Raw genomic sequence first — 14,681 nt, forward strand, 5'->3', positions numbered from 1 at the left:
ACTGTTGACAGGACATGTTGTGTGTTTCCCCAGGGACGCAGTGGTCGGTGCTCTGATGCCAGCCAGCATGATTCTGCCAGCAGAGTGTCCTTCCAGCTCACCTGTTCCCCCATCAGACTCCTCATCGTCATCCAGCGTGAGTGATGAAGAAGGTCCTCCTGTCCTGCCTGAAACTGAGGAGCGAGTCAGCCCTAATCCCTGGCAAGATAAGAAGGGAGAGGTGAGGATCACAATATTATTTAGTATGACTTTAATTTTAAAACACCAACTCTCGCTCTGAAAAACATAATGATATAATAAAAGTCAGTGAGGGTGTTCACACGCTATTTGGATTTTTTTTTTTTGTCATAAAAGTGCTGCCTCAGCTGCATTTTGTACGTACTGTACAGCAGAAACCATGCAATGTGCATTTTTTCCATATTGACCAGGTGTGCAGATGCAACTTTCAGCAAACTATATCTGGGTCCAGCATGGAAGTACGACACACTCAGTTAAAGTTGTAATCATGATCAAAGCCCTAAGCTTTCTCTACTTTTGTTCTAGGTCTAAGTTTAAATCTTTGATATTTCAGTCCAGGTTGATTTAGTTATGATTTGATATTATAGCTATTTAAATTCATAATATAATATCCTTATGGACAAAATCTCTTATCCTGATATGTCATTTCATAACTTGATAACAATATAGCATGTTGGTCTGGTCTGCCCCAGCTTCAACATTTTGATGATATATATATATATATATATATATATCATAATATTGCCCAGCTCCAATTTAGAATGTATACATGCTATAATACATTCATTATCAATCAAATAAAATAGCAATCAACTTTTAGTTGCAACCTGTTTGCGGCATTCTCTCGATCGAGCCATTATTTTTAATTCATCATATTAACCAACTCCTCTTCAGCTGCTCTCGCTTGTGTCTGTCTGCTAAATGCTGGACTTGCGGGACAAGGCGAAGATGTGTTGAGAGACGGACAGGGTGAGGAGAAAATAGAAAATAATTTTAACGCAACATAAATCTCAATATACACGATTTTGTCTTATCCTATATCTTGTTTGGAAATGTGTCGATACATTTTACTTTAACTTGATATATTGCCAGCCCCGACTATATATAGGTAGAAAGTGCTGCTACATTGCCATTACAGTCATTCCCCGGCTGCAATGTTGGTGCAGAGACACAGAGAGCACAGATGCTGGAGACCGGGAAACATTGACCAATCAGAGCAGACTGGGCTTTTTCAGGAGGGGAGACAGGCACTAAAACAGACCATTTTCAGAGTGTATGAGACAGTATGAGAATAATAGTTTTTTTTTTTTTACATTAAATCATGTTCTAGTGGAAACCCAAAATACAAGTTTTAAATCAAGTACAGTAATATATTTGATGTCATAAGTTTCTGAACATGGCCCTACCATGTGTGTTTTTGTGTGTGAGTAGGCTCCCTCATCAGAAGATGCTGTCACCCCATCATCAGCTATGACTCCCTCTGCCTCTGGTGCCTCCTCGCGTCCTTTCATCCCTGTTACCGATGACCCCGGAGCAGCCAGCATTATAGCTGAAACCATGACCAAGACAAAAGAGGTTTGTCCGTCTAACTTGGTGAAGCCATCAACCCCAGCTTAGGTAAATGTGACCTAACTCTTTGTTTCATATTCATCTTTAGGACTCTGAGAGCCAGAGTAAAGTGGTTGGTCCGGAGCCTCAGTACCTCGATGAGTTCACAAGTCTGCTCGTGCCTGATGATACACGTGTAATGGTGGACCTGCTCAAACTGGCAGTGTCTTGTCGCTCTGGGGAGAAGGGCAAGGAGGTGCTGTCTGCTGTGCTGTCTGGCATGGGTACAGCTTATCCACAGGTACTTTACTTTATTCTGTTTTTGATTCCATGTAGGCCTTATGATTCATAGGATCTCTGTAGGTTTTGACATTTTGGGTCTCCGGTGTGCACAGGTTGCTGATATGCTGCTGGAGTTGTGTGTCACCGAGTTAGAGGACGTCGCCACAGACTCACAGAGTGGCCGTCTGTCCTCCCAGCCAGTTGTTGTGGAGAGCAGCCATCCGTACACAGATGACACCTCTACCAGTGGCACTGTGAAGATCCCAGGTAAAGAGGGATGGAGGGAATGTATTTCACACTTTAGTTCGATATTGGGTTAACGTTTTTACCTAGAGAAACGACTTTCAGGATGTTGCTGGAGATAATTACGACTCGTCTTTAGTCTTTAGATATCACCTTATTTTGTTTTGTAGGTGCTGAGGGTCTGAGGATAGAGTTCGACAGACAATGTTCAACTGAGCGACGCCACGACCCGTTAACCATAATGGATGGCGCCAATAGGATTGTCTCTGTCCGATCAGGTGATGAGAGGAGAACTGCAAAGTCATTGAGTATGCACCAATGAAACAAAAAAATTAAATGTGGTGGTGTGTGCTTGCGTGTTTGTTTCAGGTCGGGAGTGGTCTGACTGGTCCAGCGAGTTAAGGATCCCAGGAGATGAACTCAAATGGAAATTCACTAGTGATGGCTCTGTCAACGGCTGGGGCTGGCGCTTTACCGTCTACCCCATTATGCCTGCTGCTGGTGAGCCGCATCAAACACATTACAACAAAATGCTGACATTAGTTTTATCATCAGATGTTAACCTGCAGTGACCAGTAACAAACACCTTTTGTACACTGGCATGAACAACCCTCTAACACACTAACACATATGCCATGGTGTTTCTAAAATCACACTCTAATTGCACCGCTACACTAGCACAAGCACAGACTGCTGAGGCTCCTGACACTAGACCTTTTTCATGTCTTTCCTCAGGTCCCAAAGACTTGCTTTCTGATCGCTGTATCTTGTCCTGCCCCTCCATGGACTTGGTCACCTGTCTGCTGGACTTCAGGCTCAACTTTGCCTCCAACAGGAGCATTGTGCCTCGCCTAGCTGCATCTCTTGCTGCTTGTGCCCAACTTAGTGCACTAGGTACTGTATGATTGTCCAGATCCACCATGTAATGACTTTACCATGGTCTAAATGCATTTGTTTTTACAATGTGGATACATTTCTGTTAAAAAAACTTTTATTTTATTTGTCCAGCTGCTGGACACAGGATGTGGGCTCTGCAGAGACTACGAAAGCTTCTGACCACAGAGTACGGTCAGTCCATCAACATAAACAGGCTGCTGGGTGATAGTGAGGGCGAGGCTCGCTCAATGGTGAGTACAGTGTGATCCCATAGATGAAAGATACTTATTTAACAGCTTAAGCGAAATATTTATTGAGTGTGTATATACGATGATAATTAAAATAATTTTTTCCATATTCAGACGGAATAAGTTTAATGTTAATGTTTACCTTTTTGTTATATATTTTCTTTGCATCCCCCCAACATTTCTGTTCTTCACCTCATGCACCATCTACTGCAATGTTCATAATGCCTTGTGTAATTCTTTGAGAACTGTAACAAAAATAGGGATATTTATTGGAGTCTCTGTTTAGTACAATGAGGCCTATATTTGTTTTTAATGATGTAATTGACTAATGATCTATTTTCCTTCCAGAGTTTCACAGGCAGTGCGCTGGCTGCTCTAGTGAAGGGGCTACCAGAGGCTCTGCAGAGGCAATATGAGTACGAGGATCCCATCGTCAGGGGAGGAAAGCAGCTGCTTCATAGTCCATTTTTCAAGGTATGTTCACAAAGGTTTCCTTAACAACACAATGGCACCATAAGTTGAGAGTTTATGAATTAATTATGAATTAATAACATTTTGTTCAGGTCTTGGTTGCTCTTGCCTGTGATCTTGAGCTTGATACCTTACCCTGCTGTGCTGAGACTCATAAGTGGGCCTGGTTTCGTCGATACTGCACTGCCTCCAGAGTTGCCGTGGCACTAGACAAGAGAACTTCTCTACCAAGACCCTTCCTGGATGAGGTGAGTGTGCCAAGCTGTGCAGGCTCTGCTAGCTTTCCTTCATCACACTTTGACTCGAGAATGTTCTTAATCCTCCATTATTCATGTCCCTTTGAAGGTTACAAAGAAAATTTGTGAGCTTATGGCAGATCATGAGAGCATGAACGGCCTCCATGAGAGTCACGACTTGTTTAAACGCGAGCACGACGAGCAGCTTGTACAGTGGATGAACCGAAGACCAGATGACTGGACCCTCTCGGCTGGAGGTAGTGGCACCATCTACGGCTGGGGTCACAACCACAGAGGTCAGCTGGGGGGCATTGAGGGGGCAAAAGTCAAGGTGCCCACTCCCACTGAAGCACTCGCCACACTGCGGCCAGTGCAGCTTATTGGCGGGGAGCAGACTCTGTTTGCTGTCACTGCAGATGGAAAGGTGTGTACAAAAACCTTTTTTGGCTGTAACAGTGTCAATCAAAATGTAATATATTCTCATTCTAATTTATGTTTTGTCTTGATCCTCAGCTGTATGCAACAGGATACGGAGCTGGGGGCAGATTGGGTATCGGTGGCACAGAATCTGTGTCCACCCCCACTCTGCTGGAGTCCATCCAACACGTCTTCATCAGGAAAGTGGCTGTAAACTCTGGAGGGAAGCACTGCCTTGCGCTGTCCTCTGAGGGGGAGGTCTACTCATGGGGAGAGGCTGAGGATGGAAAACTCGGCCATGGGAACAGAAGGTCGAGACTGAATCAAATATAACACGTTTTGCACCTTCAATTTTCAGTTCATAGCACACACAATGCAAATATACGGTATATCCATGTCACTGTAATAATTAAGGATTAATGTAAAGGTTTTTTTTATTTGTATTGTAACAATGCCTCCTCTTGACTTTAGCCCCTGTGATCGTCCTCGTGTAATTGAGTCCCTGAGGGGAGTGGAAGTGGTGGATGTCGCAGCCGGAGGGGCACACAGCGCCTGCATCACCGCCAGTGGGGAGCTCTTCACCTGGGGCAAGGGTCGCTATGGACGACTGGGCCACGGAGACAGTGAGGACCAGCTCAAACCCAAGATGGTCAGTGGTCAAGTGAAAATAATTTGCTGTATACATAAAGTGCACTCAAGATTTGTCACTGAAAAGTGAGTGTTTAAACGACGTCTGTTGGTGTTTTGACAGAAATCAAACTGTTCACTCTGCCTCACTCTGACAAAGTCTCTCAGACTATTACGGTAAGATGAAGCTGATGTTTGCATCTGTGTGATTTATCCAGGTGGATGCACTCCAGGGTCACAGGGTCATTGATGTAGCATGTGGCAGCGGGGACGCCCAGACACTGTGTCTTACAGACGATGACATGGTCTGGTCCTGGGGAGATGGGGACTATGGCAAATTGGGCCGGGGAGGCAGTGATGGCTGCAAAATCCCCATGAAGGTAAGACTATTTACACAGCAGTATGCAATGGAAGTCAGCTGAAAAATCCCTTTTTATAATTGTGTTCTTTTCCTAGTTGTTTTTCGGCAAGAGATGTTGAACACTAGCAAAAGAGTGTCAAAAGCCTCAAATTACTTTTCTGTTTCTTGTAAGATCAGAAGTCACAGCTATTACTTCCAATGTACATTAGTTAAGCACTGCTAGCTTAAAAAACCTAGGCCTGGTTGTAGATAGTCTTTATTCACTTCAGTGCCAAGAGTTAGTCAGATACCTTTAGCTAAATTTCCAGCTTCAGCAGGATAGGCTTATGGACGAAGTCTCTGTGACGTCGCCCAGAGGTTTCCGAAGAACCCAAATCAGGCTCAGTGTGGGTGGCTGCGGGCATAGCCATCTTAGCAGTGCTGACACCACCTGCTTCTGGCAAATCCAAAAATGGACAAAAAGGTGGAGCGTAGATGGAGTTGGGATAAATAAAGCCTACAATCTATACTAGCCGCCTGTAACTTATTTCTGCTGTAAAGTTGGGCATTTTAACATGGAGGTCTATGGGGATTGACTCACTATAGGAGCCTCAAGTGGCAATTTGAGGAACTGCAGTGTTTGGCATTTAACTGTTTGCTTCATTTTTCAGCTCTGGAGGATGCTGCTTGCTTGAAACAGGGGAAATGGCTAGCCTTGCTCCGTCCAAAGTTAACCAGCACCCCTGACGCTCACTAACTAACATGTCATACATCGTTTGTTTGTAAAAAGAAGTTGAATCTTCATGAGGAGTTATTTGCTGGACTATCTCTTAGCGGAGCACAGTGAATAACTGTATTAAGTACTGAGCATCTGTAAAAACACTATTAAGTTACATTTCTATTTTTGCATCTTTTAGATTTGTCCCATTCTGTTTCAGTGGAGCATGGGGTTTGATTTTTAAATGGATGATTGGGTTGCATTTACAAACACATAACCTCACTCAAGTTCCTATGCTTGAGGCATAATTCATTCTCATTGTGGCAGGATGAATGGCAAAATCTAAGATCTGAAGTGTTTTTCATAATGGTTCAACAAATGATTGATAATGAATTTCTTGTTTTCAGATTGACTCTCTCACCGGCCTCGGGGTGGTCAAAGTGGAGTGTGGCTCTCAGTTTTCTGTGGCTCTGACTAAGCCTGGGGCAGTGTACACATGGTAGGTACAGCACAGTACAGAGTAGAAGAGCTGCCATTGCCTGTTTGTATCACTGTTGTTAGATACGATGGCTCAGTTGCGTTTAATGTTTCATGTCGTACCTAGGGGGAAAGGGGACTATCATCGGCTGGGCCATGGCTCTGATGACCACGTTCGACGCCCCAGACAGGTTCAGGGGCTACAAGGGAAAAAGGTCATTGCCATCGCCACGGGGTCACTGCACTGTGTGTGCTGCACAGAGGATGGTAGGATTGACCATTTTATACATGCCCCCCCCCTCCCCCCCACAATTGTATTTGTTGGTTTATTTCAGATAAATTTATTGTACAAGTTCTCTTTGCCATCTTGCCAGTTGCTATCATGGACTCCCGACAGTTCAGCTGAATGGGGTTGGAGTGCAGCTTCACTGAAGGGCTTTGTTGTTGTTTGGCTCAGGAGAAGTGTACACATGGGGGGACAACGATGAGGGCCAACTTGGAGACGGGACCACAAATGCCATCCAAAGGCCGAGGCTGGTGGCTGCGCTTCAGGGCAAGAAGATCAACAGGGTGGCCTGTGGTTCTGCTCACACCCTCGCCTGGTCCACCAGCAAGCCCACCAACGCTGGGAAATTTCCTGCTCAGGTGCTGTTCTTGCTTTGAAAGGAACTTGTCAACTGTCAATATTTGTATATTGGAAACATGTTCCAGTAGATGGCAGTAAAGCTTTGCAGACAGACACATCATTAAAACGAAGTGTGCCATCAATCTCTGACAGTCTGTGTGGTGCGTTAAAGGTTCCCATGGAGTACAACCACCTGCAGGAAATCCCAATCATGGCTCTGAGGAACAGGCTGCTACTGCTGCATCACATCTCGGAGCTCTTCTGTCCGTGTATACCCATGTTTGACCTGGAGGGCAGACTGGGTCAGACAGGCCACGGACCCTCAGTGGGTTTCGACACCCTCAGGGGCATCCTCATCTCCCAGGGCAAGGTGAGACATCATCAATTTTAATCCCAGATTTTTTTATATAGATATACATAATGTAATGTCTGCTTGGCACAAAAAAAATAAAATCTTATTTGTCTGGTGACACATTGTTTTGGTTTGAACAGGAAGCAGCTTTCAGAAAGGTGGTTCAAGCCACGATGGTGAGGGACAGACAGCATGGACCTGTGGTGGAGCTCAACAGAATACAGGTACTTTGTAAATGCATTCACACTACACACATTTTTAACAACCGCCAGCTCATAATCTATTTCACAAGCACCTCCATCTTATCCTACTCTCTCTTTTACTGTAGCTCCCTCCCCCTCCTCCCTTCACTCTGTGAGGCTATGTTCCAGACATGCTCCTGAGCATTACATGTGATGTCTTTCATAAGGGGATTTTTGTGTGTGTGTGTGTGTGTGTGTGTATGTATATGCACGCGTGTGTGTCTGTCTGGAGTAAAGTCGAAAATTCAGTCCAGGAACCCAGTAACCCAGAGTCTCACTTTGGGCTACTGCCTCTCCACACAAGCCCCCTCTCATGTAACTCCGCTTGTACCCGTGGTGCAGAGAGCTGTCATATCCAGGAATTCATGCCCATTAGTACTTTCTCTCTCTTTAGCAGGAAGTTATTAAGAACAGAAAGAAACCAAACCATAATCTGTTTTTTTCTTCTTCACCCTACAGGTGAAGCGTTCCCGCAGCAAAGGAGGCCTGGCAGGTCCCGACGGAACCAAGTCTGTATTTGGCCAGATGTGTGCCAAAATGAGTTCGTTCAGCCCAGACAGCCTGTTGCTCCCTCACCGAGTGTGGAAGGTCAAATTTGTGGGTGGGTGTTGCATTCTCATGTCTACCCTCTTCCCAGATGTCTCTGATCTATCATTCTTGAAAAGTGACATTTAAATATCAGAAAAAAAACAGACAGGGCTGTGTGCATTTCCTCACCCTGGATGTTTTAAGTATTTTTTTTTATTATTCTTTTTTTTCTCAGGGGAGTCTGTGGACGACTGCGGTGGAGGATACAGTGAGTCCATCGCTGAAATGTGCGAGGAGCTGCAGAACGCCCTGACTCCGCTACTCATCGTCACCCCCAACGGTCGCGACGAGTCGGGCGCCAACAGAGACTGTTTCCTGCTCAACCCCGCAGCCAAGTCCCCTCTTCACATGAGCATGTTCCGCTTCCTAGGTATAATCCAGTTAATCTCCAGTCAGGTCTTCTGGGGTGTTAATCCTAGATAAACAAAAACTGAAAATATGCATGTTTATTTAAAAAAAGTACAAATGCTTCCTGTGCTTTTTCACTGATAAAACACCTGGCCGGAACTGTGGAGTATGCTTCATTTATTATAGATATTACAGTTTTTTTGCTGCAAACATTTTGCACAGTGTGGGATGATTGTTCCGGTTTGATCTGTGAGTAATGCCCTCTGCCTTGCTGTGTCTGCAGGAGTGCTCTTGGGCATCGCAATCCGGACCGGAAGCCCTCTTAGTCTGAATCTGGCAGAGCCGGTATGGAAACAGCTGGCAGGCATGAACCTGACCATTGCTGACCTCAGTGAGGTACGTTTTGAAACAATAACTGGCCTCATGCAAGAACCACTCATGTGCACAGAAGTATTCTTAAGTGATTTAGACATTAGACTGACTATTCATCAAGATGCCTATGGCATAAGTAAATCAGTGTGCAGACTTTTCAGTTTGTGTTATGTATTTGGTTTTTAAGTTTAAGAGGGTGCCAGCCAGCTTTGTGCCAGAGCGCAGACCTCTACACACACAAGATTGCTCCGTTGTAGCTCGGCATTTCTCTGTTCTCTCAGCAGTGTTCACACTTGTGTATGAATGAATGAATCAAATTTTCGTGTCTGGTGTGTGTGTGCGCGCCTGTTTGTGTATATGTGTGAGGAGAGAGACGCAGCCGCAAAAGATAGCAAAAACGTAATAAAGACTGAGATACTGAGCCGAAATACAGTTGAATATTTTGATCCAGCCTTTATCACGTCTATTTATTGATTCACTCAAATTCCATTTGAATATTTTTAAATGCTTCTAGTGACAAATAGATATTTGCAAGTAAAAAGCATGTACGTAATCAATTAAATCTTCTTTTTTTTTATTGCTTGACAGCCCTAGTTTAATTCTGATTATTGTGATGGATAAACATAATACAATAACTGAGAGGTTATGTGTAGAGGTCAATGTATAGAACATTTTATTTTTTATTTATTTTTTGAAATTTATTGGCATGCAGTGACAGTTCAGTAGTTGACTGACGGCTTCCTCGTGGTCTGTTCTGAGGAACCTCATCTGTTGCGTCTGACTGTCCCAGAGTATGGCCTCCTCTTGTGATGTGGATGATGTGCAAGTGCACATTCTGATAAATTCTGGTACTGTAGATGTGTCTTGCCTTACATGAATGAAGAATTGGGTTAAGTAAAATATTCCTGCAGCTTAACAGCTCCAAACTGGAGATCATTATAATCACCCCTCCTGGCCCCAGCCCTTGCATTATTAACAATTTCTCATTTAGCCTGGGTGCCTTATCTGATAATGTTTCGCCTGTAATCCAGGTGTAACGTTTGTCTCCAAGTTGTCTTTGGATGCTCAGGTGACTTAAATGGTTTTGTCTTATTTAGTTCAACTGTAACATCAAGATCTGTGGCCGGTTTCACAAAGATACTTTAGACTGGTCTTTAGTGGTAGGCCAGTCTTGGAGTAATTTTGCTATTAGATTAGTCTAGACATTTTAGATGAATTAAAGCCCAGCCTCCAGCCCCCAGGCTAAGAGCCATGTTATTCAGATGATTTTAGGCGCCTAGTTTAAGTCTAACTAGCAGTGACATCTAAGCCAAAGTTAAAACAAGATTTAACAAGATGTTTTTTCTTTTTTCAAAGCTAACTTCATGTCAAACCATCACATCTTTACTCTTACAATACGACGCTGCTCTGTTGACACGTCAGTGGAAGTATCAAGGTCCCCTGTAAGACTCCTAAATTTCGGATGCTGTCTGCTGATTTCTGTCAGCACGACTTGAAACTCTGCTGTATGAAATATTTTATTTTACTCCTGGAGGCGGTTTTGTGAAAAGAACTTGTCAACAAACAAAGCAGAACAGATGTCCTTGTATAGCAACTCGGTAGACTCAATAATGCATATTATCTAATCTCACAAACTTGCACCTAGTGAGGGGCAACAGGTGGCATTCATCAGGTTGAAACTATCAATTTGCATCAAGTTAAGAGAATTTGGCAAATCGGACTCTTGTACGCACAAGCCTCACAGAAAAATGTTTTCAGATAAGAATAAAAAAATGCATGAGGCTCATTGTTTAATAGTGTCTGTTATACATTATTTTACATGTTCCATATTTTGCTCATTTTCAGGTTAATACTTTTTATATTGGGTTTCTACTAGAACATGTTTACATGCTTTAATGTCCAGAACACAATATTTTTTTACTGTCTGTCTGAATACAGGCCGTGTATTTCTCTGTGGATTGAGTGTATTGATGCTTAGCACCACCACCTGTTTTATCACTTTTTTACAATATAGGACTGTAAGGTCCTGTGCCATTCAAGTCCAATGCACGTGTACTTGTCTCACGCTTAACTATCATCTCCAGCTACAAGAAGGAAAGCCTCGCTTGGTCAGACATTACATAACATTTCAAAAGCTCATGATCTGCATTACAGTGCCTATACATTCCTCCTCAGATTAAACCTTAAGCCCATCAGCTCCCTGCTCCCATGAGTTCCACAGTGAGAATCATTTCTGTAAACTCATACTGTACCTGCTCTTCAGAAAGGTTCAAATCATTATTAAATTTAGCAAAAGAAGTCATGAGCCACAATCTCAGCTTTTGTCTAAGAGCCGGCGTGAGACCACCCCTGCCCTCACGCTGTGATCATGAGCTCCTGAACCATCATCGAGAGAATACCGGAGTGGGAAAATAGGCCCCTTTCCTTCACAAAGCTGCTCTTGTTTTGCGGTTTTGCCCTTGAGATATTAGAAAGGTTAGATGGGAAATGAATCCAGCATAAGACTCAAAAAGTGGATAGCTGTGGAGCTCACGGGTATTGTCATGAGCACGAGTGCACTCACGCATACATACGCACACACAAATGCGTAAATGCATACACTAGGTGAATTCTGTGTTATTTAGAGACAAACGGACGTAATATTAAGCGGTGATCTACTCTGTGCCTCCAAGGTTGATAAGGATTTTATTCCCGGCTTGATGTACATCCGGGACAACGAAGCCACAGCTGAGGAGTTTGAGGCCATGACCCTGCCTTTCACAGTGCCCAACGCCAGCGGCCAGGACATCCAGCTCAGCTCCAAGTACTCCCACATCACCCTGGAGAACCGTGCAGAATACGTCCGCCTGGCAATTAACTACAGGTGAGAAAACCAACGGACTTCACAAAATGGACACTTTCCACTTTTTGTTTGTGTTCACCTTTCTGTTTTTTTTTCACCCTTCAGGCTCCATGAGTTTGACGAGCAGGTCTCTGCTGTGCGCGAGGGAATGGCTCGAGTAGTTCCCGTACCCCTGCTGTCGCTTTTCACCGGTTACGAACTGGAAACTATGGTTAGTGAAAGTTTAAAGTTGCGATAATGCCTCCATCCTCGATCTGTGCGCTGGTTTGACTAAATGTTTCCTCTCCTCAGGTGTGTGGAAGCCCGGACATCCCTCTCCACCTGCTGAAGTCGGTGGCCACTTACAAGGGAGTGGAGCCGACATCGTCGCTCATCCAGTGGTTCTGGGAAGTGATGGAGTCCTTCTCCAACACGGAGAGGTCACTTTTCCTGAGGTTTGTGTGGGGTCGCACACGTCTGCCACGCACCATTGCTGACTTCCGTGGGCGGGATTTTGTTGTGCAGGTAAGAAGTGGAAATGTACGGCAGGTCTTGGAAAGTCTTAAAAAGCACTGAATTTTTTCCTTTAAAAAAGCTTAAATATTATCTCTGGCCTGCTGTGGACAGTACTACAGTGTAGTCCCATAACGCAAAAGTATAAATCCAGCATTATCTTGACCGCATTTGTAGACCTAAGAACGTCATCTCCTCTTTCCCTAGGTGCTGGATAAATACAACCCCCCTGACCACTTCCTGCCAGAGTCCTACACATGTTTCTTCCTGCTGAAGCTGCCCAGGTACTCGTGTAAACAGGTGCTGGAGGAGAAACTGAAATATGCCATTCACTTCTGCAAGTCTATCGACACCGACGACTATGCCCGCATCGCCCTGTCGGGGGAGCCCGCCGCTGACGACAGCAGTGAAGATTCTGATAACGAGGACGCTGACTCGTTCGCTTCAGACTCCACCCAGGACTACTTAACGGGACACTGAACTCTGACCATTATAGAACGACGAGTCGCTGCCACAGAGAGACTGCATTAATCTCACCTATTAATACAAGCAGGCATTCTACTAAGACACAAACGTCTGTGGGGGAAAAATGTGCAATGAGCTTTAAAAGCATTATAAGCTAAAGAGAGGAACAAACGCAGGTTTGATCTAATTTAGTTTCTTTAAAATGAAGTGAGGTGATCTGCTGCACATTGTTGTGTTACATGGGAATTATGTACATTGTTGCAATTAATTAAAAAAAAAAAGAAAAAGGCTCCAGCCTAGCACTGTGGTAGATTTCTCCCTCTGGTTTGTGTGAATTCCCTGTCCCTAGTTTGTATATAGAAATTGATGTACAACAAAGCAGTAGTATTACTTTTCTTTCTTGGTAACAGCCATCTTTCTTTATAAAAACAACATTTTTAACTTAAAGAAGTCAGTGTTTCTCACTCGGCTCACGTCAGTCAGCCTACTGAAGGGTCATTTTAAGAGTCCCGTATTTACCCCTCCCTCCACAATGGTTGTGCACTGTCTCCTTAAAGAATGTATATAATATGATTGTGCCATGTATTCACAGAAGGTCTCATTCCTGCATATTAAATGTTAATACATTTCTGTTAATAAATTCAAATTAAAAGAAAGACTGAAGACTGACTTTTTTTTAAATCTAACACGTTGGTGCTAGAGTGACGAGAGCGATTGTACGCTTTTTTTTAAATGTAATTTGGTTGGCCAGCCAAGCAAACCGCCAGATCTGAGAGGTTTATTAGAAAAACAAGTGCAACACAAATTGATTCAAGCACAGTTTCTAATCATTCCCAAACATCTGTTTCCTGGATTTATTATTTTTTGGTTGCTTCATGAGTCTATCAGATGTTGTTTGGATCAAGGTTATTGTTCAAATTTAATGAGTTTGGAAAGGGTTAACATGCTGCTTTCCTCATGAATCAAATTTCCAAACTAGGTCAGAGGTTTATTTGGGTTGTGTTCCCTCTTTTCAAAAGGCGGAGCTTTAGCCGAAATTAAATCAGATATCCAGGTCTTTAACAATCCGTCTTTAATATTTGGTACAAAGGTTGTAGCAGGATGGTGGAGTGTAGTATTGATGTTGGACATCACTGTTAACCCTGTGGCTCCATGGGATTAAAGAAATCACCCATAATTGCGTCTTTAGTGTGCTCTTGTGAGCAGTGCTCGAGCATCATGAGTGTCTGCACCTCCCTCACGTGCTGGGGAAAAAACCTGATGTTATGGAGGGGATCTTAAGACCCCCAGTCACTCACACAAAGACGTCACCACACATTCCTCATTGTCTCGGGCTGTAGTAAACTCCCTCGAGTGCACATGTCCGCTTCTCCGTCAATACATGTGCAGTTCAAAGGCATGAGAAGACTGTTATATGAAGGCTTGATTTGGCTTAAAAATCATTAGCATTCTTTGTAGACTTAGTGCTAAGTACAGTACATTACGCTGGTGGGAGTCAGGTGCTTTTCAATACATTCAGGAGGGAGATGGGGAATGAAGGGTCGCCTTCATCTGTGCTCATGTGTTATATAGTCTTACATGGTCTTACATAAACTGGTCAGCAAATACACAGGACTAATGTAATAGTGTGCGTTCATATTGTATTTGAAATTCATGCCTATTTATGCCTATAAAGGCCCCGAAAGTATATTTTCTCTGCTTCTTTCTATTAGTGATACACAAATCCTCTGCCGAAGTTAAACAGTCTGGTCTATTATCACTGGTTTACAGTGGGTGTGGCTCAGTTGGATGAAGCCACTAAAAACATCAAGTACAAGTACATGTGACTAGTGTTTTGAGATATACTGCTTTCCA

The 14,681-nt window shown here is 43.6% G+C and overlaps 1 protein-coding gene across 3 annotated transcripts in view; it reads left to right on the top strand.

The window, feature by feature from the left end:
• The window catches only part of herc2 (HECT and RLD domain containing E3 ubiquitin protein ligase 2), a 48,268-nt gene extending 34,839 nt beyond the window's left edge, over positions 1-13,429 (top strand). For 2 of the 3 annotated variants that reach the window (XM_083940505.1, XM_083940507.1), the window contains exons 66-91: positions 34-220; positions 1,450-1,593; positions 1,676-1,867; positions 1,962-2,115; positions 2,262-2,369; positions 2,461-2,592; positions 2,827-2,985; positions 3,100-3,218; positions 3,564-3,689; positions 3,779-3,934; positions 4,032-4,346; positions 4,436-4,650; positions 4,811-4,988; positions 5,185-5,346; positions 6,432-6,523; positions 6,629-6,768; positions 6,959-7,146; positions 7,299-7,496; positions 7,619-7,702; positions 8,180-8,321; positions 8,484-8,678; positions 8,940-9,052; positions 11,701-11,891; positions 11,976-12,081; positions 12,162-12,374; positions 12,570-13,429. In XM_083940505.1, coding sequence (XP_083796631.1) covers positions 34-220; positions 1,450-1,593; positions 1,676-1,867; positions 1,962-2,115; positions 2,262-2,369; positions 2,461-2,592; positions 2,827-2,985; positions 3,100-3,218; positions 3,564-3,689; positions 3,779-3,934; positions 4,032-4,346; positions 4,436-4,650; positions 4,811-4,988; positions 5,185-5,346; positions 6,432-6,523; positions 6,629-6,768; positions 6,959-7,146; positions 7,299-7,496; positions 7,619-7,702; positions 8,180-8,321; positions 8,484-8,678; positions 8,940-9,052; positions 11,701-11,891; positions 11,976-12,081; positions 12,162-12,374; positions 12,570-12,842 — 4,282 coding nt within the window. In that variant the 3' untranslated portion in view covers positions 12,843-13,429. The remainder of the gene's footprint in view (positions 1-33; positions 221-1,449; positions 1,594-1,675; positions 1,868-1,961; positions 2,116-2,261; positions 2,370-2,460; positions 2,593-2,826; positions 2,986-3,099; positions 3,219-3,563; positions 3,690-3,778; positions 3,935-4,031; positions 4,347-4,435; positions 4,651-4,810; positions 4,989-5,184; positions 5,347-6,431; positions 6,524-6,628; positions 6,769-6,958; positions 7,147-7,298; positions 7,497-7,618; positions 7,703-8,179; positions 8,322-8,483; positions 8,679-8,939; positions 9,053-11,700; positions 11,892-11,975; positions 12,082-12,161; positions 12,375-12,569) is intronic. The other variant, XM_083940506.1, reaches the window with a different exon arrangement.
• Positions 13,430-14,681: the final 1,252 nt, after the last annotated feature.

This window comes from Echiichthys vipera, assembly GCF_963691815.1.
Source record: "Echiichthys vipera genome assembly, chromosome: 3".
NCBI classification, from domain to species: Eukaryota; Metazoa; Chordata; class Actinopteri; order Perciformes; family Trachinidae; genus Echiichthys; species Echiichthys vipera.